Source organism: Podarcis erhardii, assembly GCF_964252035.2.
Source record: "Podarcis erhardii genome assembly, chromosome: 13".
Classification (NCBI taxonomy): Eukaryota; Metazoa; Chordata; class Lepidosauria; order Squamata; family Lacertidae; genus Podarcis; species Podarcis erhardii.
The window spans coordinates 40,252,401-40,276,432 of NC_138502.1; the positions used below are offsets into that span (position 1 = coordinate 40,252,401).

Below are 24,032 nucleotides of genomic sequence, written 5' to 3' on the forward strand. Positions count from 1 at the left end.
TTAATGTGCATCTTGATAAAAAGCATGGGCATATGGGTGCAGACTTTGGATTCTGGGTGCTAAATGTGTTCTGGGGTGGGAACTTTTGATTCAAGGGGAAGAGCAAGGGTGATGGAGGAGGTGTTCATACCTTGACCAGTATGGCTCTCCCCAGCTCTTCCTGTATCCAGAGACCATGAGCCGACATATGTGATTGCCTCTTTTCCACTACAGCCCTGAATCCATATCATCATCATCACCATCATCATCATTTTTAATTTGTATACCGCCTTTCTATCTTACAATACTCAAGGCGGTTTACAAGCTGAAGAAACAAAAAATGTACATTTTATAACAATATAATGCAATACAAAAATGTGATACAGTGGTACTTCACAAGACGAATGCCTTGAAAGACGAAAAACTCGCAAAACGAAAGAGTTTTTCGTTTTTTGAGTTGCTTCGCAAGACGGATTTCCCTATGGGCTTGCTTCACAAGACGAAAACGTCTTGCAAGTTTGTTTCCTTTGTCTTGCAAGTTTGTTTCCTTTTTCTTAAAACCGTGCATTCACTTCGAGGAGCAACTCATAGCACGCGGTGTGGTAGCCTTTTTTGAGGTTTTTGAAGACTTTGGTGATTTTTGAAGCTTTTCCAAAGTCCGTGCTTCGCAAGACGAAAAAATCGCAAGACGAAAAAACTCGCGGAACGAATTAATTTCGTCTTGCGAGGCACCACTGTAATAAAACATAACTTTAAAAGAGGCAACCTCCATCAAAAAAGTAACATTCAACAATCATTAGAACAGTATAAAATAATAATATAAAAGTTAAACAGAAATCCACTCAACAGTTACAATAATATCTAAACTATAATCAATAAAACAACGGCAAGCCACAGTACATAAAACAATACAATACACATTGAGAAGCAGAGGGTAGAGCAAGGCAGGTGGAAAGAGGCCTTGCCTGATGGAGTCTCTCCCCTCACAGTTCTTCTCTAGGCAACTGTTCTAGCTTGTAGTATGGGGATGAGGAATCTGTGGCCCCTCCAGATCTCCTTGGATTCTAGCTCCCCCCAGCCTCTGCTAGCATGGTCAGAGACTATGGGAGCTGTAGTCCAACAAGATATGGAGTGCCACAGGGCAGCCAGCCCTGCTGCAGTAAGTGAATAAGAGGGAAGCACAAAAGTACTGTTCAAGGCTACCCTTTCCCTCTCCTGTACAGTGAACCCTCCTCTTCTCTTCTTCCTCCAGTGGACACACTTTCAGAAGCAGCCGCAGTGGTACGGCATACGTCGGAGGGATTTGCTCAGTCACTCGAGGTGGAGGTGTCAACGAGGTGAGCGGGGCAGATACTGGACCTGGAATTTATGGGATGTTGAAAGTGGGGAACTAAAGCTGCATGCTCCTCCAGCTCTGCTACTGTCAGCTGTCCAAGATATCTCCTAAAAAAAAACTCCAATTCTCTCCTGCTACCTCTGGAACGCCTTGAGCACCTCTATGATGCTACCTCTCTCTTGCTTTCAAAGCTTCTGTTTCTGGGAAGCCTTAGCCACAGAGATGAGGAAGCCGGGGCTCTCTAGATGCTGTTGGGGCACCTAGTCCCAGTCAGCATGGCCTGTGGTCAGGGCTGGTGGGAGTTAGGAGTCCAGCCCAGAGGGTCAGAGGTTCCCCATCCCCATTCCCCCACTCAGATAAAGACTAGATTTTTGTGCTTGCACTTGTTCACATTTACGGTATCTTTTATTTCTTTTTTTTGTCCTCTCATCTACATTTAGATTGGGGGATCCTTGAGAAATAGGTGTGTCTTGTTTGCTTACATTAGTCTGTAAAGCACCATAGACTGTTATGAGACTACAGAAATAATTAGCATAGGAAAGATCACAAGCAGGTGCTGATTATGCCCTGTCCTACCATTGGGTAGAGTGAAACAGCCAATTCTGGGTGTAATAAAATGGCAGGAAATTGCTAACTTATTTAATTTAATTTATTTTTGCTGCCAGGGAAGGAGGAGAGGTGTTTGTGGGATTCTCTGCCTTGAGTACCAGAATAAGCACCTTGGCTGGCCTTGGGTACTGTGCACCTTGGCTTGGTGGAAGTGGGCTGCTCAGCCTCTAGCTCAGTGTTTCTCAACCTGTGGGTCCCCAGATGCTGTTGGACTACAACTCCCATCATTCCTAGCCAGCATGACCAGTGGTGAGGGATGATAGGAGTTGTAGTCCAACAACATCTGGGGACCCACAGGTTGACAACCGCTGTTGTTGGGCTGGCTCTGGTGCTGATTTCCCCAGAGTTGAATGCCCAAGGGAGGCCAGTGACCTGGGCCACTTGATCTTTAAACTGTCCACAATAGGGGCAGAGATAAACCTGCTCAAAGCAGCGCTCCACAAGATGAGCCTTGGCTTCCTAACATGATGTCATCTTCTTCCTTCCCAAAGTATGGCAACGTGGGAGCAATGGCTGTAACGTTAGCACAGACCCTGGGGCAAAACATTGGAATGATGTGGAACAAGCACCGTACCTCTGCAGGTAAGTAGCTGGGTGTCAGACTGAATGGAGAGATAGCCTGACCTGACCATAAGCAGGAGTCCACAGGGCACAGTAGACCTCTAAGCATATTTAGACAGAAGTTACACGACTTCAGACAGTCTTGAGCAGGCAGCTTACACTAACCAGATCTGGAGCTCCACAGGCTTTTTATTCCAACTGATCATCTAATGCCCCATCCCCTTCTTGAAGAGTGGAGAGCTTCAAGGGGTAGCCCTCTGGTCTGAAGCATAGCACTCCATGGAATCTGTTCTCCCCTGGTGCTTAAAGCACCCTGTGCTGCTGGGCAGGTACCAAAGAATTCAAGGCCCCAAGGAATCTGACCCGGGGATTGCAGTTTCTGGGGGTCCCAGTTTTGAAGGCGGTGACTCATGGGCCTCATGACTGACAGGCTTCAGCTTAGTATCAGGGCCCAGGTGTGGGTTTAGCACCTCAATAGCTTGCATCACTGGCTGTCCTGATGCAGTTGGTTCATCTTGCTCTTCTGCATCAGAGTTTGACTGCTGATCAGGGTTCAGATCATGACAGTAGGGAGCGATGACAGCCTCTGATGCATCTCTGAGAAGGGTGAGATTGCAAATATGTACACGCTCTGATTTCTGAACTGGAGACATACTCTTAAAGCAAGTCTGATCTCCTGATTTTGCCTTAGCTGCTCTGGGGAGCTGCTCAAGAGCTGAGCTTGCTAGATCAAATGAAACTGCACCATTCTGCCATTTGTCTGAGGTGTTACGCAAACAAATCAGTTTGCACTATGTGAAATAGCTCCGCTAAATATAAATTTGGCCAATGGTTAGCTACTGGAGCAAAGGATCGGTCATTGAGCCTTGTTGGAGATTCTTAGTGCAGGTTATACAGACAGACTTGCTGTTAATGGGATGTATTGTCCTAAGACAGAGGATGGGATGAGTGACATCTGGGGATAATAGTCCTAGGATTCTTTGATTAGAAGAGGGGTCACCAACCTAAGGCCCATGGGCCAGAAGCAGCCCATGGAGGTCGTTTTACCAGCCCACGGGCTGCCCCCAAACTGGGCTGCCGGCTCCTGCGCTGCGCTAAACTGGTGCAGCGCAGCATGGGGACTCGCTTCCGCAGTGTCAAAAATCACGTCTGTGCAGATGCCAACACCGAAAATTGCTTCTGCACAGACACAGACGCCAAAAATCATGGGCACGCTTGCTTGCACGCACAATCTGGCCCACAGAACGGTCTCTGCAGGACCGATCCGGCCCAGGCAAGATAAACCTTGCTGACCCCTGGATTAGAAGGTTCCATTTGAACAAATAGCTAGGGACTTTGGAGACACAAATTATAGGCAGAGAAAAGAGGGGGTCACAGAATATACCCCTCCAGTTCCTTAACAAGGCATCTCCTTCTTTTCTTATCATTTCTCTGCAGGCGACTGTCGCTGTCCCGACTCATGGCTGGGCTGTATTATGGAGGACACTGGGTGAGTGTGGGGAAGAGATGAGGCTCACCAAAGGGCGAAACTGTCGGAGGCGTGCTTCACTTTGCAGTCAGGAACAGCATCCTCATTAATGTGTGCCCATGGCTCTCTTCTCTAACCCACAGATTCTACCTGCCACGGAAGTTCTCACGCTGCAGCATTGATGAGTACAACAAATTCCTGGCTGATGGTGGGGGAAGCTGTCTCTTTAACAAGCCACTGAAGGTAAACCCAAAGCACTCATCTGCTCACCTATAGCCTACAGCCAAAGAATCTTCCGAGAGAGTGCAACTCCATTCAGAACCGGCTGCCTTGCCACTTCCCGGACTCGATAACTTGGAACACATAAAACCTCCCATCTTGTCTGGATTCAGCTTCATTTTCTTTGGCCTCAGTCCAGCCCATTAATGCCTCCAGGCACCGGTCCAACACCTGAACGGCCTCTTCCGATTCAGATGGCATGGAAAGATAGAGCTGAGTGTCGCCCGCATATTGATGACACCTCGTCCCAAAACTCCTGATGATATTTCTCAGCGGGTTTGTGAATATGTTAAAAAGCACCGGGGACAGGAGGCAGCACTGTGGAATTCCTCAGGTTCTGGAATCAGTAGAAAGCAGTATCCCTGTGAGCCCAGTGGCCTCACACCTCCATGGCATTGGTTTGGTCCAGAAGGTGCTGTGGCCATCAAAAGCCACAGAGAAGTCAAGGGGAATAGACCTGGTTATCAATCAGAGTGACCAAGGCAGTGTCCATAGAACTGACTTGAGATCAGAGTGAAATAGGTCCAGACACTCGGCTTCCTCCAAGCATGATCCATCCACAATGTTAGGATGTGGCATGGGGTACATTCTGTTGGTGTTGCGAGTGTATGACTTGGGGTGACCCCAAAATTATTTGGGGATACATAGCTCAAGTTCTGTATTGAATTAAACGCACATTGGCAAAGTTTGGTGTGGAGGCAGCAGAGATGAGATGGACTTGCGTAGAAATGAAGCATTTGAGTCAGATATGGTGCTAGTGCACCTCAAAGACCACAGATTTCTAGTGAAGTGGTGGCCCAGAGCTGCTTATGGGGTGCGCACTTCCACTGTCTTACTCATTTATGCTTCTACTGGCAGTTACTCTTGTGGGCCTCACACTCTTTTGACTGTGTCTTGTGCAAAACCACTACAACCAACTCAAAACACACTGGGCTACGGCGGGGGTGGCCAACTTCCAAGAGACTGTGATCTACTCACAGAATTAAAAACTGGCAGTGATCTACCCCCATTTTTTAGGGGTTCAGGTCAAAGTTGTTCAGCTTTTTTTAGGGATGGGAAAAGCTCCATTTTTAGGGGGTTTGGGAGGCATAAGTTGTTTAGCTTTGGGAGGGGTGCACGCGCAATGTTTTTACATTATTTTGGGGTCAAAGAGAAACAGCAACTCACCGAAGGATTGCTGGGGGGGAAATAGGGTCGGTTTGTAAACTCCATCTGCCATTCTCCAACAAAGGAGGGCGGGGCAGGGAGAGGGGGCAGGGCCGGAAGGAGGCCAGCAATCGACTGCAATCGACCAAAACCTTGCAGGGATCGACCAGTAGATCGTGATCGACCTGTTGGACATCCCTGGGCTAGGGCATCTCTTCAGTAACATTATTGGGGGGGACGGACACTAAAGTGGCACAAGTGGAAAGGAGCGCCATGTGCTGGGGGCTAGTTGTGCGCGCTCTCTCTCTCTCTCTCTCTCACACACACACACACACCCTTATCTGATGGTCAGAAGGGCATAAATTGGTTCTTTTTTATTTCTTCTCCTTGCTCCCTTCAGAAATCAATAGAAAGAAACCTGTTAATTCTTTTATAATGTTCAAACCGGGCAGCATCACCATAGACATAACTTCTTATGTTCCTGAAATATTTGAAGATTGAACCCTGGCCATCTGCTGATGATACTTTTGGAAGGGCTTTCCTGGGCCATGTTAAATTTTTAATTTGTAAACTAGATTGCTCCGTCATTGCAAGCAGCAGAGTGTCAATGCAAGAAATCAGTGGTCTGCTAGGCTGCCGCTTGGTGCAGCAGTGGAGAAATTTAGTTTATGGAAGGATAACTTAACAAAAAAAAATGCCGCTTCCATCTGTACTCTAACAGCAAGCCTCCTCCATTTCCTCAAAATGGGGCTGTGAAATGTGTGTGGGGGGGTCCGTTTGGGCCTAGTGCAAAAAGGAGGTGGGGGTAGAATATCAAGGTATACATGCAAAATGAGAAGATGGCTTGGAGGCCGCTAAAGATTTAATCTCTTTTATGCCCCCTCCCCGTTGTTACAGCTCCTTGATCCCCCTGAATGTGGTAATGGATTTGTAGAGGCAGGAGAAGAATGTGACTGTGGGTCTCTGGCGGTGAGTGTCAAGTGGGGCTGAAACCGCCATGTGGGTGGAGGTGGGGTGACGGGGGGTGGGGATGGCATTGCTGGACTTGGGCCACTTACTCAGTCCTGCCTTCTGCATGCTTATGAGCTCCTCATATTATTTCAAGAGGCTGGGGTATTTCAGGAACTTGGTGAAAGACACAAGCCTCAGCATGGGCAGCTGACTGGGGCTGATGGGAGTTGGTCCAAAATATCTGGAGAGCACAGACTTGTGGAAGGTTACCTGCCATAGAGGGGGAACGGTAGATAGTGAGTGGGGGCAGAAAGTAGTGGTAGAGGTTAGGAAAACAGACGAGGCAAAGGTGAACACACATAATGGCAGTGTTTATCTTGTGGGCCCCAGACCCTGAGGTTACTGTGCCTTTAAGGGCAAGAAATTGTACCTGGAAGGTAAAGGTAAAGGGACCCCTGACCATTAGGTCCAGTCGTGGCCGACTCTGGGGTTGCGGCGCTCATCTCGCTTTACTGGCCGAGGGAGCCGGCGTACAGCTTCCGGGTCATGTGGCCAGCATGACTAAGCCGCTTCTGGCGAACCAGAACAGCGCACAGATACGCCGTTTACCTTCCCGCCAGAGCAGTACCTATTTATCTACTTGCACTTTGATGTGCTTTCGAACTGCTAGGTTGGCAGGAGCAGGGACCGAGCAACAGGAGCTTACCCCGTTGTGGGGATTCGAACCGCCGACCTTCTGATCGGCAAGTCCTAAGCTCTGTGGTTTAATCCACAGCGCCACCCGTGTCCCTACTGCATCACTAAAGCCTGAGGTGGAGACTGGGGCACATAGCAAAATTCTCTCAGTGAAAGCCTTGGAGGAACCTGGCAGTCTCCAGTCTCAACACAAAGGGCCCAGTTCAGAATTCAAGGCACCCATTGTTAGGCAGGGTTTGTTCCAGCTCTGATCCACAATTCCCAGCGAAGTTAACACCTGGCAATTCTCTCTCTCTCTCTCTCTCTCTCTCTCTCTCTCTCTCTCTGCTTTTCCCCCTTGAAGGAGTGCTCCAAAGGTGGGGGGAACTGCTGCAAGAAATGCACATTGACGCACGATGCTATGTGCAGTGATGGCTTGTGCTGCCGAGGGTGCAAGGTAAGTGGGTGAGATTGGCAGCAGTTGTGAGGCGGGCGGGGGGAGGTGTTCCCACGGGCATAAGCTCCACTCAGAGTTTGTTTGGCCCTAGTTAGTTTTAAGTGAGGCACCTTTTTAAGGAACTCTGCAGCAGGTGAAAAATCAGCTGTGCCTGTGGGTGTGCTGCAAACTAGGCCAAAGCACAGTGGGCACTGCCCATTTGAGGCATGAATTTTTATTGCACAATTGTGGTTTTCTACAAAATAAATCCAGGCAGATAAGGCATCATACATCACACGCATATCATACATACACACATCATGTATGTGTATGTGACACACTCCCCTTCCAGGTCGTTAGTCTACTCCACAACTGCTTAGCTTCAGCTGTCTTATAGAAGCTTCTAGACTATTCACAGGGACTGAACCCCAACATGTTGTGTTGTGTTGTGTTGTGTTGTGTTGTGTTGTGTTGAAAAAGTCCAGCTCTAAGTATTACTGTGGGTTCTAGGCATGAGGTGAGTCTTTCTGCAACCACTTGACCCTTTGGGTGCCTCCAGACTGTCACTATTTTTGGCTAGAATTCAGTCACTCCCTGGCAGATTCAGGCAGAGGTGTAGCCTGGGAGGCTGGTTGCCCTGGGCGCATATTCTGAAGGATGCTTGACTAGGCGCCCCTACAACAGCCTCCCATCGGAGCCCACTCTGGAGCTGCGGAGGCAGCTTCCTTTTGTGCAGCTCCACTTCCGGGTCAGGGAAAAAACAATGCTGTCCAAGGCTGTAAAGACTGCGGAGAGAATAATTGGGTGCACTCTTCCCACCTTGGATCAAATCTATGCTTCCAGGTGCCATAAGGAAGCTGCAGAGACAGTGCAGGATAGTGCGCACCCCGGAAATTATCTCTTTCAGCTTCAGCCTTCTGGAAGAAGTACAGGGTTATAAAGACTAGGACTAGCCGCCTGAGAAACAGTTTCTATCCAAATGCAATTTTGGTTTTAAACGCAGTGTAAGGTAGTCTCTATGGGAGTATATTGTATTCAATTATGGGGTATCAGAGTTTTTAGGGGCTAACCAGGCTGGGATAGTTGGGATAGCAGGCTTGATGGTTTTTGAATGTCTGATGTAGATTTTTTCAATTTCGTTTTTCTGTATGAGACAATGACAATAAAGATTATTGTATCATATCGATTGTACCTCTGGCTCTGGGAGTGAAGTGGAGAGTCGGTGGCAGAGAGCTGCTGTCCCTCTCCTGGGTTGGGGCACATTCAGCTACACAGCAGCAGAGAGAGGCTGCAGGTGCGTAAGGCACCCAGCCACGCCTCTTCCATCTCCCAGGTCAAGCCTGGCCTGAGGGGCAGAGAGAGGTTGCGGGCACACAGTGCGCACAGCCATGGGTCCTCCATCCCCTGGGTCAAGCCTGACTGGGGTGGTGGGGTTGGAGAGGCTGCGGGTGCACGAGTGAGAATGCAAGGCGAGCTGCAGCCAGCTCTCTCTGTGCCCTTGGCCCCGGGTGGTGTTTGGACACTCTCGCCACTGGAATCAGGTTGCACAATGATAGTTGATTTTGTGGTCTTGCATGACAAACCCACTTCCCCCAAAGACTTTTTTACAATAAGGAAAGTGTCAGGAAAATGCACTGGAATGTGTGGGATAACAATGCCCTCTAACCTCCCTGCAATCAATTTAGAATGAATTATCAATAAGTAGCCGGTGTTGTTTTATGCAAACAAAGCTGGATGAACATTCGGTAAACAGATGTACAAGCAACTGCAGGAAGTTGTCGTTGTTGCGCTCATTATTCTTTTCTATCCAAAGAAGTGAGATCACGAATGCAGCAAGCCATGCTGCTCCAGGGAGAGTGCGGACAATATTTTTCTTTCTGCATTGAGAATGGTTGGGAAAGGAGTGTTTGAGTAGACTGCGGAGCCTAGCTTCCCCTCACCTCCAAGGCCAGCACACTGAGCAAGAACAGTGGGAAGATGTTTCTGCATGTTCCCTTTCCTTACCAGCCAGTATTAAATAACTCTTTTGCTTCTTTCCCATCTCGCACCCTGCAGTATGAGCCGCGGGGTGTAACCTGCCGAGATCCCGTGAATGAGTGTGACATCCCTGAAACCTGCACAGGTGACTCCAGTCAGGTGAGATGGGCAAGTTACCAGGCAAAATCTGATAAGGAGGATCAGGAACATGCACTTCAGGGTTCCAGTCAAACCACCTCCCTTTTGAATACCAGGAGATGCCTCCCACACCTCCAAGATCTGATTCTCCAGGGCTTTAATTTCTAAAATGAGATGCACACGGGCCAAATTCTGGCAGGAAGCTCTCAAGCTAATCTGGATGCCCTATCCTCCGATCCTAGCTATGTGGAGAACTGGTTAATTTAGTGACTCTTGAGCTGTGAAGTATCGTGTCCTGTTCTATATTGAATATTTATGTTTGCCTTTCCCCTCTCTCTGTATTTTTTTGTCTTTGCTCCATAGTGCCCACCCAATTTGCACAAGCAGGATGGCTATTTTTGTGACAATGAACAGGTAAGGTTGGTATCTCAGCTTCGCACTTGGGCGTGATATCCCTGGCATTACTGCCAGTGAGGGGCATAGCTGCACCCGTAGTCAGTTGCACCCATGTGCCTTTGCCATGCACAGGCTGGACAAATCCTGGTCGGTTCCAGCACCAGGGAAGGAAAGCAAGGGAATGAATGTATGGTTAAAGCTGTTGCACCTACTGCCAGAGAAGTGTGCCTGTGCCTTTTAAGGGTTGCATAGCGGGTGGAAATTCTGCTAGGCACAATTTCTCCTAGCAGTGCAGAGCCAGTGTGGTGTAGTGGTTAAGAGCGGTAGTCTTGTAATCTGGGGAACCGGGTTCGCGTCTCCGCTCCTCCACATGCAGCTGCTGGGTGACCTTGGGCCAGTCACACTTCTCTGAAGTCTCTCAGCCCCACTCACCTCACAGAGTGTTTGTTGTGGGGGAGGAAGGGAAAGGAGAATGTTAGCCGCTTTGAGACTCCTTCGGGTAGTGATAAAGCGGGATATCAAATCCAAAATCTTCTTCTTCTTCTACTGCCAGCTTCGATGAAATATTCACTTATAGGCAATTCAGAAAAGTACCAAAGTCATCTCAGTGTAGAGATTGACACAGCCCACAGAAGGAGCTCACTGCTAGCTCCTGTTAGAAATAATAATGTCCCATAGAATGGAGAGGGAAAACGTATCTTTGTAGAGTGGCCATATATTGTACGGCTTGAGAGTAAGGAGGAAATCAAGAGTGTGATGAGTCAAATCCCCTGAGCATGATGCAGCTTGCATCTGATAGTTATATTATCAGACGAAGCTGATCAGCAGGACACACCTTTATTTGTGTCTACTCCCTCCTGCTCTGAAAGCAGCAAGCTTTTCATGCTGGTCAGGCTCCCAGTGTGTTAAGATTTCTGCTGCTCCAGAGAAGCGGACACGGAGCAATGGTTCCAAACTACAAGAAAGAAGATTCCACCTAAACATTAGGAAGAACTTCCTGACAGTAAGAGCTGTTCGACAGTGGAATTTGCTGCCAAGGAGTGTGGTGGAGTCTCCTTCTTTGGAGGTCTTTAAGCAGAGGCTTGACAACCATATGTCAGGAGTGCTCTGATGGTGTTTCCTGCTTGGCAGGGGGTTGGACTCGATGGCCCTTGTGGTCTCTTCCAACTCTATGATTCTATGATTCTATGATTCTTGGGAATGCAGCTTCTTGTCTCCCTAACCCATTAATTTATGCTAAAGGAAGTTTCATTGGCTCCAAATATGGAGAAAGGGAAATTGCTTGGGGAAATTCTAGTTTATTCGTAGTGACCCCAAATTATCCAGACCTCTGCTCTGTAGAATAGCTACTCTAACGGTTAATGCAACCTTAGTACTGCAGAGACCTGAGGAGCTGAATCTGCAATCCCAGGCCCCATACATTAGAGCCTTCTATTTGTCCATGGAGGCATATGATCAAGTGAGGATCTTGTGAACCTCTAACAACTCTGACTTTCTGCTGCGCAGGGCCGGTGCTATGGTGGCCGTTGTAAAACCAGGGACCGCCAGTGCAGTGCATTGTGGGATCGTGGTAAGTAGTGCTTTTGGTCACTCAAATGGGTGGGGGATGCTGTTGGCCAAACCTGGTTTCATGTTGCCACTACGTCCCCATAACATCCGTGGGTGATGTATACTGGCAAAAGGGAGGCACTAACGGCTAAGGAGGATGTGCAGGTAGAACTGCTTTGCTCCCATTTCCCTAATGATGTGCATTGCTGATGCTTACCAAGATGGGGAAGCACAGGGCACTGGGAGCTTTGGTGTGGTGTGGGTGCAGCAGTAGGACCAATCCTTCCTGCTGATGTGCCTGCGCTGTGCCTGCATCACACCAAACTCCCCATCTCTGTAAGTGACAGCAATACGCAGCTTTGGGAAGACAGAACAGAACAGCCACCCTCCCTGCATAACCCCACCAGGTGCTCTTCCTGAAGGCTTTAAAAGGAGCAGGGCAAGGAGGATGTACACAGCTGTATCACCTCTCATGTTGATACTCACTCTGTTGCCCCACTGCTCTCTTTTACTGGCAGTGGGGGAAAACTAGGATGAGAGGCATATTCTTTGAGTTCTGCCCAGGAGGTTATAGACCCAGCAATCTTAGCTGGAGGTGGTTAATGGCTTGAGTCAATGAGGGACAACATAAGATGATCCTGCGGCCATGCCAAGGGCTGAAAGGCTGATGAGGGTTCAGCACCAGCAAATCACTGATGAACAGATAGCAGTATCCTCAGCCTTCCCTGTCATTGCCTCCCCAAGAGATGCTAACATGCAAAATTTAATTGTGAGACAGAGAGTCTTCAAACTCGTCCATCTATAGGCTAGTTTCTCAGTGATACCCAGCCAATCTCTTTCTTGTATCCTGTATTCCATCTTGTATCCTGATTTTTCCAGTGCCAAGTCACGAGCCGAGGGCAAGGGCTTTGCAGCATTTCACAACATTAGTCTAATGAAATAGTCAGGGCTACACCACAGCTAAAGACCAGACATGCTGTTCTTGTTTGGCACGATGTAAGAGGGGCTTAATTTGTAGTTAACAGTCTGGGTTGCTTAAGTTGAATGCTCTCTGAAACTGGCACTGACTTGCAACAAAGCTTTGTACCAAGATGTCCTTAGAAGGCCTCCAATGGACTTGCAAGCTCGGTATACCATAGTCCAGCTCCTTGTTCGATTGCAGACCTATCCACCAGCAGCCTCATTTAGGTTAACACTTGCAATCCAGATACCAGTTCACCACATGCAGAGGTGCCTGAGGAACAAATGCCCCTGAATGACCCAAGCTGTTGATTTAGACCAGTAAGTGCTATATCCTAAAAGGTGTCCAAAATCATTGATGAGAACTTTCAATGTAGGGATAGATGATTCTGGGTTTGTAACAAAGAGGAACGTCGAAACAAAATAAAAAATTTCCTTCCAGTAGCACCTTAGAGACCAACTAAGTTTGTTATTGGTATGAGCTTTCGTGTGCATGCACACTTATTCAAGATACCACACGAATGCTCATACCAATAACAAACTTAGTTGGTCTCTAAGGTGCTACTGGAAGGAATTTTTATATTTTGTTTCGACTACGGCAGACCAACACGGCTACCTACCTGTAACTAGAAAGAGGAACTTGTCGTCCACAAATAAGGCGAATAATTCCCTGGGATTCCATGCAATCCAAACCCTGCTTTTCCAAATTGTGAAAGTGGAGAAGGGCAGAGTGAAGAAAGCAGCATCTCGACCTCAGTCGCCACAATAGTGGCAGCAAAATATACTGTCATAATCCGGTTAAACTGTGGACTATTCAGTTATGAAGGTTTACCTCTCTGAGTGTAAAACTAAAACCCCAGATACCCAACCTGCTTTGCATTTGTCCTGCTGTTGTTACATTGGGATCTTATGATACTAGCAACATTTTTGGACGGGTAATATAAACCCCAAGGCCTCACCAGCTTTGAGTCTGGTAAAAAGTTGTGTTCCAAGGGCTGGGTCTATGGAGATCTTCCCAGTAAGAAATGAGTACTGTACTGCAAACTGCCGGTCATTTGAAGGCACTAGTACCACCTTCAGACCAATGGTAGAAGTACACCCTTCCTTGCAAAATCTTTTTGGAGCAAACCCCCCCCCCCCCGGGTTTTTGGCTTTCGCTAGAAGTCCTGATGAGCAGCTGTTCAGAAGAGTAGCTCTGTAGAGAATGCAATGCTGGGTCAGGGAAGTATGGAGTCTATGTGTGTTACGTTCTCTGGTATGTCATACCTCCCTCTTCTTTTCCTCCCTGGGACTCAAGCTTCAGCTGAAAGGTTTTGCTATGAGAAGCTGAATGTTGAAGGCACTGAGCGAGGGAACTGCGGGCGCGAGGGGAACCGCTGGGTGCCCTGCATCAAGCAGTGAGTCATCTCAGATTTCGCCCTTTCCCAGAATGTACTGTGTCCCCTTCCCACAATGCACTGCACCAGACCACCACACTACCGCAGCCACCAAGCTGGTGCAAAACCCCTTCTTTTCGTAGCTTATCTGGTTCTTTCTCCTCCCCCTGCACTCAGAGACGTGTTGTGTGGATACCTCCTCTGCGCCAACGTGACAGGTTCTCCGCGTATGGGCGAACTTCTTGGTGAGATCACCACCATGACTTTCTATCACCAGAAGCGTTATGTTGACTGCAGGTTAGTGGAGCCTCACAATCTAGATCCATCCGCAGTGGGGGGAGGGTTAAGTACTTCCTCCCCGGGTGTTCTTTTCTCAGCAAATTAGCAAAGTCTGGCTGGCAGAGTCCTGCAGGCACACCGCCACAACTTCCATGTGGATTGCAGGTGTCTCTCACAGTACATCATGAGATGCAGCAACAAGAATTGTCAAAAGAAGTTGCTGGTAGGCCCCTCTCCCTCCCCCATTATCTCCACCAGCATTGTAATTATAGAGCCTTGTCTCTTTCATGTGTGGGAGCAATGAAGTATTCCAGCCACACAGTGGAACTATTCTTTTCATCTCCTAGGGGCGGCCACGTGCAGCTTGTGGATGGCACGGATGTGAGCTACGTGGAAGACGGGACGCCCTGTGGACCCAGCATGCTGTGTCTTGACCACAAATGCCTTCCTGTATCCGCCTTTAACTTCAGCACCTGTCCAGGCAGCTGGGGTGGCCAGATCTGCTTTGACCACGGGGTACAACTTGTGAACAAGTGCCTTGCTCTTAGCATATGCTTAGCAGTACGGTCTGCACAGATGCAAATATTGAGCCATCTTCTCCAGTTTCCTTGGCTTTATTTCCTCCAGGGGCCAAGTCTTGGGGACAATGGTTTTGAAACTGGAGGGTTGAGAGGGAGCCTCCTTTAGTCTTTTCTGAAGTTGGAAAGTATGGATCAAAATGGATGTCATCATGACCCAGTCCATACATTTAATAATTATGTTCTATGAACATAATATGGTATATTACGTGATGGCAAAATCGAAAGTGATGGATGCATTTAATTTCTTTGAGAATAATCTCATTCAGAAATGGTCTCTGCCCACCATGGGGGAAAAGGCTAGAAAACAATGCTTTGGCTTCTTTTTTAATGTGGTTGGGGGATTTAAATTTGTTTTTCCCATTTCATCTTGTAACTGTGTCCACGCCACCATAGGGGAAAGCAACTTGTTTCTTCCAAAAGCAGCCCAAGTGGACATTTTTAGGATACTAACCAAATATCAGACGAACATTTTCAAGGACCAAAGCATGCAGCTTCTTTGTTGGTTATAGGTCTGCAGCAATGAGGGCCAATGCATCTGCTATCCTGATTGGACAGGAAAGGACTGCAGTGTCTATGACCCCATCCCAGATCCAAAGCCCACAGGGGAGACAGAAAAGTACAAGGGTAAGTTTGCATGTCAAGATTCTCTTAAAGGTGACCAGAACCTTATTTCATGCACTTCCAAATCAAAACTGCAAATGTGGTGGTCCTTAGACCAACATGAGGTCGTAACAGAGACCCTCTTCTGTGTTCCCTCTGAAGATCCCAAAGCCCTTTCTCCAATCTGCTGTTGGCTTCCACATGCCTTGTTTTATTTATCACATTCTAAATTAAGGGAGGAATACAAAAACATCAAACCTTTGGGAGAAATCTGAGTACATATTGAAATTGAAATACTTTATTGTCACTTGTACAACTTGTTAATAGTGAGATTACACAAGCACCCCCCACTCGGCTCTCTTAGTTTTAATTCCCCTCATTTACTGACGCACACCCACCAAACCCGAAAGTCAGTTGCCCTGTTGTTATCTTTTCATTCAGCAGCCTAACAGCCCATGGATAGAAGCTGTTCTTTACCCTGTTGGTGCGACTAGTCATGCTTCTATATCTTCTGCCTGAGGGCAAGAGATCAAGAAAGTGCCGGCCAGGGTGTGAATCATCCCTGAGAATTTTCCTCACTCTCCTAAGGCAACGTTCTTCTGCTATTTCATCCAGTGGATTCACGGGACAGCCCATAATATCTTGTGCTGTATTCACCACCCTCTGTAGGCACTTCCTATCAGATGATGTCAAACTAGCATACCACACCGTGATGCAGTATGAAAGGACACTTTCTATTGTTGACCCGTAGAAGGAGGTCACCACTCTGGTTCTTTTCTCCCACAGCTGTTTTTGGAAGACTGTCCCAGAATCATGCAGCTTCAGTTCTTTGAAAGCCACCTCTTATTTTGGTTGTCAATCTACATGCACAGATTAAAGCCACGAGTTCTTACGCCCACCATGTTCTTTAAGCCTGCATTTAATTATTTCTCTCTTATCAGGTCAGACTGGCTGCTCCCTCTTTCTAATTTGGGCCCCACCTAATTCGGGCTCTGTCAGTCAAGCACCCATATTGTTGGACCTCCCCTTTTCATAGGCATATGGGGAGGAAGCTGCCTTATACTGAGTCTGAACATTAGTCCATCTAGCTTAGTATTGTCTACACGGATTGGCAGCATCTCTCCTGGATTTCAGACTGAGGACTCTCCCAGCTCTAGTTGGAGATGCTGGTGATTTAAATGGGGACCTTCTACATGCAAAGCAAACGTTCTGCCATTCACCTATGGTTGTAACCTCACAATACATATATATATTTTTTGTCCCGTCTTCCTCTGCAGGTCCCAGCGGAACCAACATCATCATTGGCTCCATCGCTGGAGCAATCCTGGTGGCGGCTATCGTTCTGGGCGGCACCGGATGGGGATTTAAGTAAGCAGCGTCGACTTGCGCATGCTGTGCCGTTCAAATAGTGCGCCCCTGCACTGTATTGCCTGGAGGGGGAGCTCTCTCGCATGTTCTGCTCCAGGTGCCCTTTGCAGTGAGCTCCTTTGGTGCCTGCACTCAGCTCTGGGGAAGGGGGGGGCATTGAGCTCAGGCATGTCCCACCCCCCTACCAAGTTCAGCTTTTGCCGTTTTTCTCAGGGTGGATTCATACGACCACGGTTTTCCGGTGATGTTGTCGTGGAAAGGCCGCTTGCTAACTCCTTCACTTGGTAGTGTAGGGAAGGCATGTGGGGCGTTCCTGGGGGTGGTCCGGACATCTGCCTGGACTGGAGACAGGGATCGGTCTTACCTGATGGATCGACACCCTGTGGCCAGTTCCTTCTCTGCAGAACCTTCAGTCAGAAAAGGAGGAGCCGGGGATTGATTTGAAAGCCTGGTTAAGATTCCTCCCCTGCCCTTCAGGAGACTCCTCAGCCATCCCAGGAAGTAGCCATCGGTGCAAGGGGAAGGGTGGCAAAGCACATGGGGCTTATTGCCATGCAAAATGGGGTGCCGACTGGTAGTCTGTATCCACCCTCAGACAGATAGGGGTTGGCTGCAGCAGGGAAATGTGACAAGCCTGGGCTGCAGGCTTAGGGAAAGCAGAGAGAGGCACCAAGCCTCGGAGAATATCAATTGATGGAGGCCTTTTTGACTCCACCTCCAGCCCAGATGTGGCCACAACTTTAGAGAGCGTTTCAGGTCTGCTCCTGAGCCCACTTGTCAGGCTTACTCTTTAACCCTCAATGCATTTTGCACGGCGCATGTTATGGAGAACGGAAGGCACCCTCTTGTGTTGAGAGCCACACTGGGAGTGGTGGGGATAGGGGCAGACTGATGTGGTGAAGCCCAGCTCCTGGTGCATGGGGGCACACCAGAACAAAACGTTCACCATGTATGATGTGTTAAAATTCCTTTCCGGTGTTACTTTGCCACCTGTAAAGGCAGAATATGAATTGGTCTTAGGGAGCTTTCAAATGGAATCGGTGACCAGGCTGGGGTACACTGGTACAATTGCAGGTTTAGATATGCCATTAGCTTTCCCTCCTGAACCATTTCAGGCAGTTTTCCTATACTTACAGCGGCTGGAGCAGGATCTGTGTCCTGCCCCCTCATGAACATGTGGCTTGTAGGAGTTTGGGAGGACTGTTAGTGCTGTCATCTCCTACCCCAGTTCTTAAAAATCTGTCCTAGGAGTGTATGTACCTGCACATCTTGAACTGCCACCTGCATTGCTTTGAATTGGGGCCTTTGCATCCTCTTTAACCTCTGTCCATTGGCCTCTCACCTAACAAACTGGGCTTTTTCACCCAGTTGACCTGCAGGGAGAAATTTGTGGGTCCAGCACCCTGCGGTTTTGCTTTGGGTAGAAGGGTCACTTGGCGTTAGATCATCTAGACATGGGCTTACCTACAGATCACTGTCTGCTTTGGGAGGGTGGGTCTGTTTGGGGGGAGGCTGTTATTCAGCATTGGGGACTGGGGGTTAATGGCAGCATTCAGGAGGCGGGCTGATGGGGGGGCTGGTGGTGGTGTTGGGGTAAACAAAGAATGTCTTGGGGAGTCACACTCTTCCTCTTTGATCCACACCAGGCTCCCTGTTTGATGTTCTGCATGGACTGACACTTGCATGAGTGAAAGAGGAGTGTCTGAAATAACAGTGGCATGACTCAAAATACTGGCTTTAAGGAGATGGTGGCTGGAGGGAGGGGATGTTGGCATGAAGGTGGGGTGGGGGACAATGGAGTCCGGAAACTTGTGGCAGCTGCACGAGCTGCAGGGACCTCAGAGTTGGCTCCTACAAAGTGAACTGTAACCCACTCAAACCCCCACCCCAAATCTCCCCCACCCACAAAAATAATTGCTGGTATTTGTATGTTGTATGCGCCTGCCTGTCTACACTACTGCATTGGAAAGCAAGGCACAACAGACCCAGCCAAACTGCTGTTCTGGACGCTGGGATGAGGGAGAGAATGGGGAGGGGTGGAACGCCCTCTTGGCCCTCTGGTTTCTAGCTAAAATAGCTGACCACCTTCTTTCCAGGTCTGCAATTTCTTCTCTGGAATTACGAGCATCTTCAAGTCTCTCCCTAACACATTCCTCAGTTATATACTTCTCAAGCGTTTTGAATTGTTCTTTTTCAGGGCTTTTCTTTTTTTAAAGGAGAATATGCCATGAGATGATCAAAATGTGCTTTGAGGAAAGGGTTGGTGGTCAAATTTGGATTCTTTCCTTACTAGAACTATGGGGTGAAGGTGGTAAGAAAATGAAAAAGGTGTGCCTCAGCAGAGGGCCCAATAGCATGAGGCTGAAGGAAACCATAAAACCTTTGCTGTGTGGGAAATCCCCTCTCCTTAATATAGTGTCAGCTTTGACCACATTTTGTCTGTTCTCCAATTGCTATCTGTTTTTAAGATGCTCCTTTAATTTGCTGCTGAGGGCTAGAAACATGCTTTAAGAAGCTCATACCCAATATTAGAAATTCAGCTCAAACATAGACTTTGTACTTGAGGCCCTTGTGTGCCGCAGGGGAGATCCCGGTGAATCTGTTCCTCCTTTCTTGGCCTTCTCAAGGCCCTTTTAAAGTTCCGACAGGAGCTATGTCAGCTAAGAAGAATAGTGGTGGTATATCTCTGCACAAAAGCTGTCCTGGATGGTAAGGAAGATGTTGCATGCGTGGCTGGGTTTTGCATTACCGACCATGGCATGCGGCACGAAGACTTGAGGCAGTTAGGCCAAGGTGTACCCAGCTGAAGTTACCTGCTAACCCCCGTCCCCCTCTCTCTCTTTCCTTCTCTCTCCTCGGCTTGCAAAGGAACATTCGCAGAGGAAGGTATGATCCGGCTCAGCAGGGCATCTAAGCACCACCCCTTGCCGCCACCCGCTTCATCGCTCATCCCCTCCATCCCATCCTCCGCATCGCCTTCATCCCGCACTCCCTGCTTGCAATGATCATGTGGGTGGCTGAAACAGCTCTCTTGCGGAGGCCCCTCTCGACCAAGAAGATCTCATCTGCGCCATCGCTTCTCTCCACGCATCCATCATCAGTGCCGGCATCAGCAACGCTTTGCTCTCCATTCCTTAGTTGGCTTGCGGGAGGAGGGCCTTTGGGCAATAAGCAAAAGGCATCTGGGCTTCTTCTCCCCAGATTGTAAAGATTCAGCCATCTAAGACAGCAACAGGCCCTGCTCTCAAATATTGGATGATAATGATGAGGTGCTTGATGTTAACCTTGGCCCTTGGTCTCTAAGGCCCACGTTTTGACATGTTACCTTTTCTTATCTGATGTGGTAAAGTCCCCATGAGAGGATTTTACCCCCCTTGGTTTCACTGTGAGGAGTTCTCATTTTGAGCGGGCCCTCATGGTGAAAGCAGGTATTTATCATGAACTGTGTTTGTTCTGACATGGAAGAAAAGGCTCTACTTTCAGGAAACCCTGTGTTGACCTCTCCACCTCACCATTACATGTAAACCAATCGCTGTATTTTCTGTGCTCCCCCCATTCTGTTAAATGAAAGGATATGCGCCATATTTTAGCACACATACAGGCCCTCGCATGTTATAACGAGCATTTGCAGCCCTGAGATGTATTAAACCCACCCAAGAAACCTACAAGATAAACCATTGTTCCTGGAGAAACTGAGACGAAGAGAGTGCAACTTGACTAAAGTGGTCTGTGAGTAGCATAGATTTAAACCCAGGGGCCCTGAGGCCCAATGCTGTAGCAATGAACGTCACACACACGTTTTACTACCCATATAGATACTTGTTTTTGTGCATACACACCTGCCCCGAGTATATAATTACCTGTGGGATATGGGGACCAGGGCCTTTTGCGTGTCCCCCTCCCTCAATACATGAAGCATTCGGTTTGAACTGAGGCCCCCATAACATGTAATGCTCCACTAGTAGTATTTCAGTGGTAGTTTCTGACCCAGAGTAGCCCCGGAGGCTGCAACATTGTGGGAATGAAACTGCTCAGCTGCTTTCCTGCTCAACATTGCTTCCTGTGCCTCTGGTATGTTTCCACTTGTAAGGGAAGTCCTTTCCTTTCTGTGTGGCAAAAACAGCCAAGGGAGGGCCATTTTGAATGGGAAAACGGCCAGTTAAGAAGATCCATTAAGGCAACCCTTAAAACTTCTGTTCTCAAGTGGCTGCTTTTATAGGGATGAGGTTGGGGGAATGATAAAAGCATACAACCGAATTTGCACATGCTATACCTTTCAAGCATATTCTTCCCCTGAAAGAAATCTGGGCACTAGTCTGTTAAGGATTGCTAGAAATTGTACAGTGGTGCCTCGCAAGACGAAAAGAATCCGTTCCGCGATTCTCTTCGTCTAGCGGTTTTTTCGTCTTTCGAAGCAAGCCCATTGACAGCTTAGCGGATTAGCGCTATTAGCCGTCTAGCGGCTTTTAGCAATCAGCTGTTAAGCGGCTTATCAGCGGATCAGCTGTTAAGCAGCTTAGCAGCTTAGGAAAAGGGGGGGGAGCGAAAAAAAGCCCGCGGGAACTCACAAGATTTTTTCGTCTTGCGAAGCAACCCCATAGAGAAATTCGTTTAGCGATGCGCCTCCAAAACGGAAAACCCTTTCGTCTAGCGGGTTTTCCATCTTGCGAGGCGTTCATCTTGTGGGGCACCACTGTAACTCTGTGAGGGGTAAATTATAGTACCTAGAATTCTTAAATAGGGGGAAATGTACTTCTAGTGTGTTTTAAAGTTACAGTTTGAATGCAGCCTGTGTTGAGTGCAGCCAGAGTAGAGAGGACCCACTCAAGCAATTCTTTGCTGCCATTTTTTGAAAAAGGAACATCTTAACTCACAGGTGCTGGGTTTACTTGTGTGCAGCTGTATGGACATTGGCTGTGAGTTAGCCAAAAGATTCTGTATACGGCTCGGACTTCTCTGCCTGCCGTGTATAGAATGTAAACCTTATATAAATATGGGTCTCGTCAGGACCCACACAGTTAGAAAAACTTCATCGCAACAAAATACACCACCTGGTCCAGCCAGGAGGTCTTTCAGCAGATTCATTTGTAAAGTTGTACAGTGGTACCGTGGATTACATACGCTTCAGGTTACATACACTTCAGGTTACAGACTCCGCTAACCCAGAAATAGTGCTTCAGGTTAAGAACTTTGCTTCAGGATAAGAACAGAAATCGTGCTCCGGTGGCGCGGCGGCAGCAGGAAGCTCCATTAGCTAAAGTGGTGCTTCAGGTTAAGAACAGTTTCAGGTTAAGAACTGACCTCCGGAACAAATTAAATACTTAACCCGAGGTACCACTGTAGTATGCTATAGCTTACCATAGACCTAGACATAAGCAACAAACAAGGCCTAGTTCTTGGACACAGAAAGTAACGTAACATGATCATATTGAATTGCAAGAGGGGACTAATGTGATTCAATGCCCTCTATACCAAAAAAAAAAAAAAAGGAAATTTCCCCGCATTTAAAAAAACAAAAACAAGTTGTTAGAGGAAAGGCTTGGCTTGAACAGTTAACCCTGACATACTAATTTTCCATATGCACTCAAAGGGGTATGGAGCAGTATGCAGAACTGGACCCTAAGTTGCAGTATTCAGGTGTTACAAGGACTGATGGCTAAGTGCTCATTAAAATTCCCTACCACGGCAGATGGCAAATTTGGACCTTTGAACATATCACAAAAAGCCGGCGATAGCCAAAGAAGGTCTTCTTTTAAATCAGTATGATTACCTCGCCCATTAACATTCACATAGGAACATGCTCTCGCATCTGGCCACTCAGTGATTTCCCTTTCCGAAAACCATGAATATCACTTGGAACCTGGTACCACCCTAATGGGGAGAAGAGATCTGGCCCTGCTGTGTGCTATGAGAGACACATCCATGCTTATCTGCTGCTGTCCATCCATTGTGTATTATTTTTGTGAATGTGACCTGGCAATCTCCCTTGGCATTCCTCTCATTTCATGGCTTCACTGTTCTTTGGAAGTTTAAAAGAGCCAGGAGTTTGGGAACTAGGGGTGGAGTCTGAGCTGGAACAGATTCACACATATATTAGGTTGAACATGGTAATGATGTGATTAAGTGCTTTTTCATTCAGCATAGTAAAAAGAGAGGTAAAAAACAAACAAACCCCAAAACACCATGTTATACGTTGTGGCAATGCGGCTCTTGTTTCAACTGCTAGCACTCAATCATGGAACATGTCAAGTAGTAAAAAGAGGAACGCGCCTATGGACACATACAAAGTTCATTCCTTTCATAGAATCATAGAGTTGGAGGAATTATATGATTCTGTGTCCCCAGCGGGTAAAGGGACGTGGGTGGCGCTGTGGGTAAAACCTCAGTGCCTAGGACTTGTCGATCGTATGGTCCGCGGTTCGAATCCCCGCGGTGGGGTGAGCTCCTGTTGTTCGGTCCCAGCTCCTGCCCACCTAGCAGTTTGAAAGCACTCTTAAGTGCAAGTAGATAAATAGGTACCGCTTTATAGCGGGAAGGTAACGGCGTTTCCGTGTGCTGCGCTGGTCCTGGCTCGCCAGCTGCAGCTTCGTCATGCTGGCCACGTGACCCGGAAGTGTCTTTGGACGGCGCCGGCTCACGGCATATAGGGTGAGATGAGCACGCAACCCTAGAGTCGGACACGACTGGCCCGTATGGGCAGGGGTACCTTTACCTTTACCTATGTCCCGAGCAGTTATCTAGTCCAGCCCCCTGCAATGAAAAAATCTCAGCTAAAGCATCCATAACAGGTGACCACCCAACCACTACTTAAAAACCTCCAAGTCCATAACCTCCCAAGGGAGACCGTACCACTGTGAAACAGCTCTAGCCGTCAAAGTTCTTCCTGAAGTCTAGTCCGAATCTTCTTTCTTGTGACACGAAGTCATTGGTTCAAGTCCTACCCTCAAGAGCAGGAGAAAACAAGCTTGTTCCCTCTTCCACAGCCTATATATATTTATTTTCTTAGATTTCTATCCCACCTTTTTTGCATCAAGGAGCCAAAGCCAATATACATGAATATAGCATATGCCCAAAGGCACATGTTGGATTATTAAGGAGGACTTTCAGGAAACTTTGAACATGCACATTTTTTAAAGGAGGAACCTGTGGAATAATTTGTAGTCATATCACATTGTAAATATGTTTTATTATTATATGGATATTGAATAGATTGCTGCCATCTGCCCTGAGTAGGGTGCTGCCTTTATTATTTGCAGGGCTTCATTGACAGGCAGAAATTCAATAGGCGCAGCCCTCAGCACGGAGAGGTGAAACTGCACCTGCTGAATGAACATCTGCCTGTCATTAAATGCACAGGAGCCCTGCCCAG

At 47.8% G+C, this 24,032-nt stretch overlaps 1 protein-coding gene across 6 annotated transcripts in view; it reads left to right on the top strand.

The window, feature by feature from the left end:
- The window catches only part of ADAM11 (ADAM metallopeptidase domain 11), a gene marked incomplete at its 3' end in the record, with an annotated part of 76,280 nt that overhangs the window by 44,343 nt on the left and 7,905 nt on the right, over positions 1-24,032 (top strand). For 2 of the 6 annotated variants that reach the window (XM_081837789.1, XM_081837788.1), the window contains 15 exons: positions 1,232-1,316; positions 2,416-2,506; positions 3,923-3,974; positions 4,097-4,196; positions 6,276-6,347; positions 7,369-7,461; positions 9,496-9,576; positions 9,919-9,969; positions 11,458-11,521; positions 13,757-13,856; positions 14,013-14,132; positions 14,462-14,630; positions 15,205-15,319; positions 16,573-16,663; positions 19,532-20,355. In XM_081837789.1, coding sequence (XP_081693915.1) covers positions 1,232-1,316; positions 2,416-2,506; positions 3,923-3,974; positions 4,097-4,196; positions 6,276-6,347; positions 7,369-7,461; positions 9,496-9,576; positions 9,919-9,969; positions 11,458-11,521; positions 13,757-13,856; positions 14,013-14,132; positions 14,462-14,630; positions 15,205-15,319; positions 16,573-16,663; positions 19,532-19,577 — 1,330 coding nt within the window. Of the gene's footprint in view, positions 1-1,231; positions 1,317-2,415; positions 2,507-3,922; positions 3,975-4,096; positions 4,197-6,275; positions 6,348-7,368; positions 7,462-9,495; positions 9,577-9,918; positions 9,970-11,457; positions 11,522-13,756; positions 13,857-14,012; positions 14,133-14,461; positions 14,631-15,204; positions 15,320-16,572; positions 16,668-19,531; positions 20,356-24,032 lie in introns of those variants that run through there. The other 4 variants (XM_081837790.1, XM_081837791.1, XR_014150689.1 and 1 more) reach the window with 3 other exon arrangements.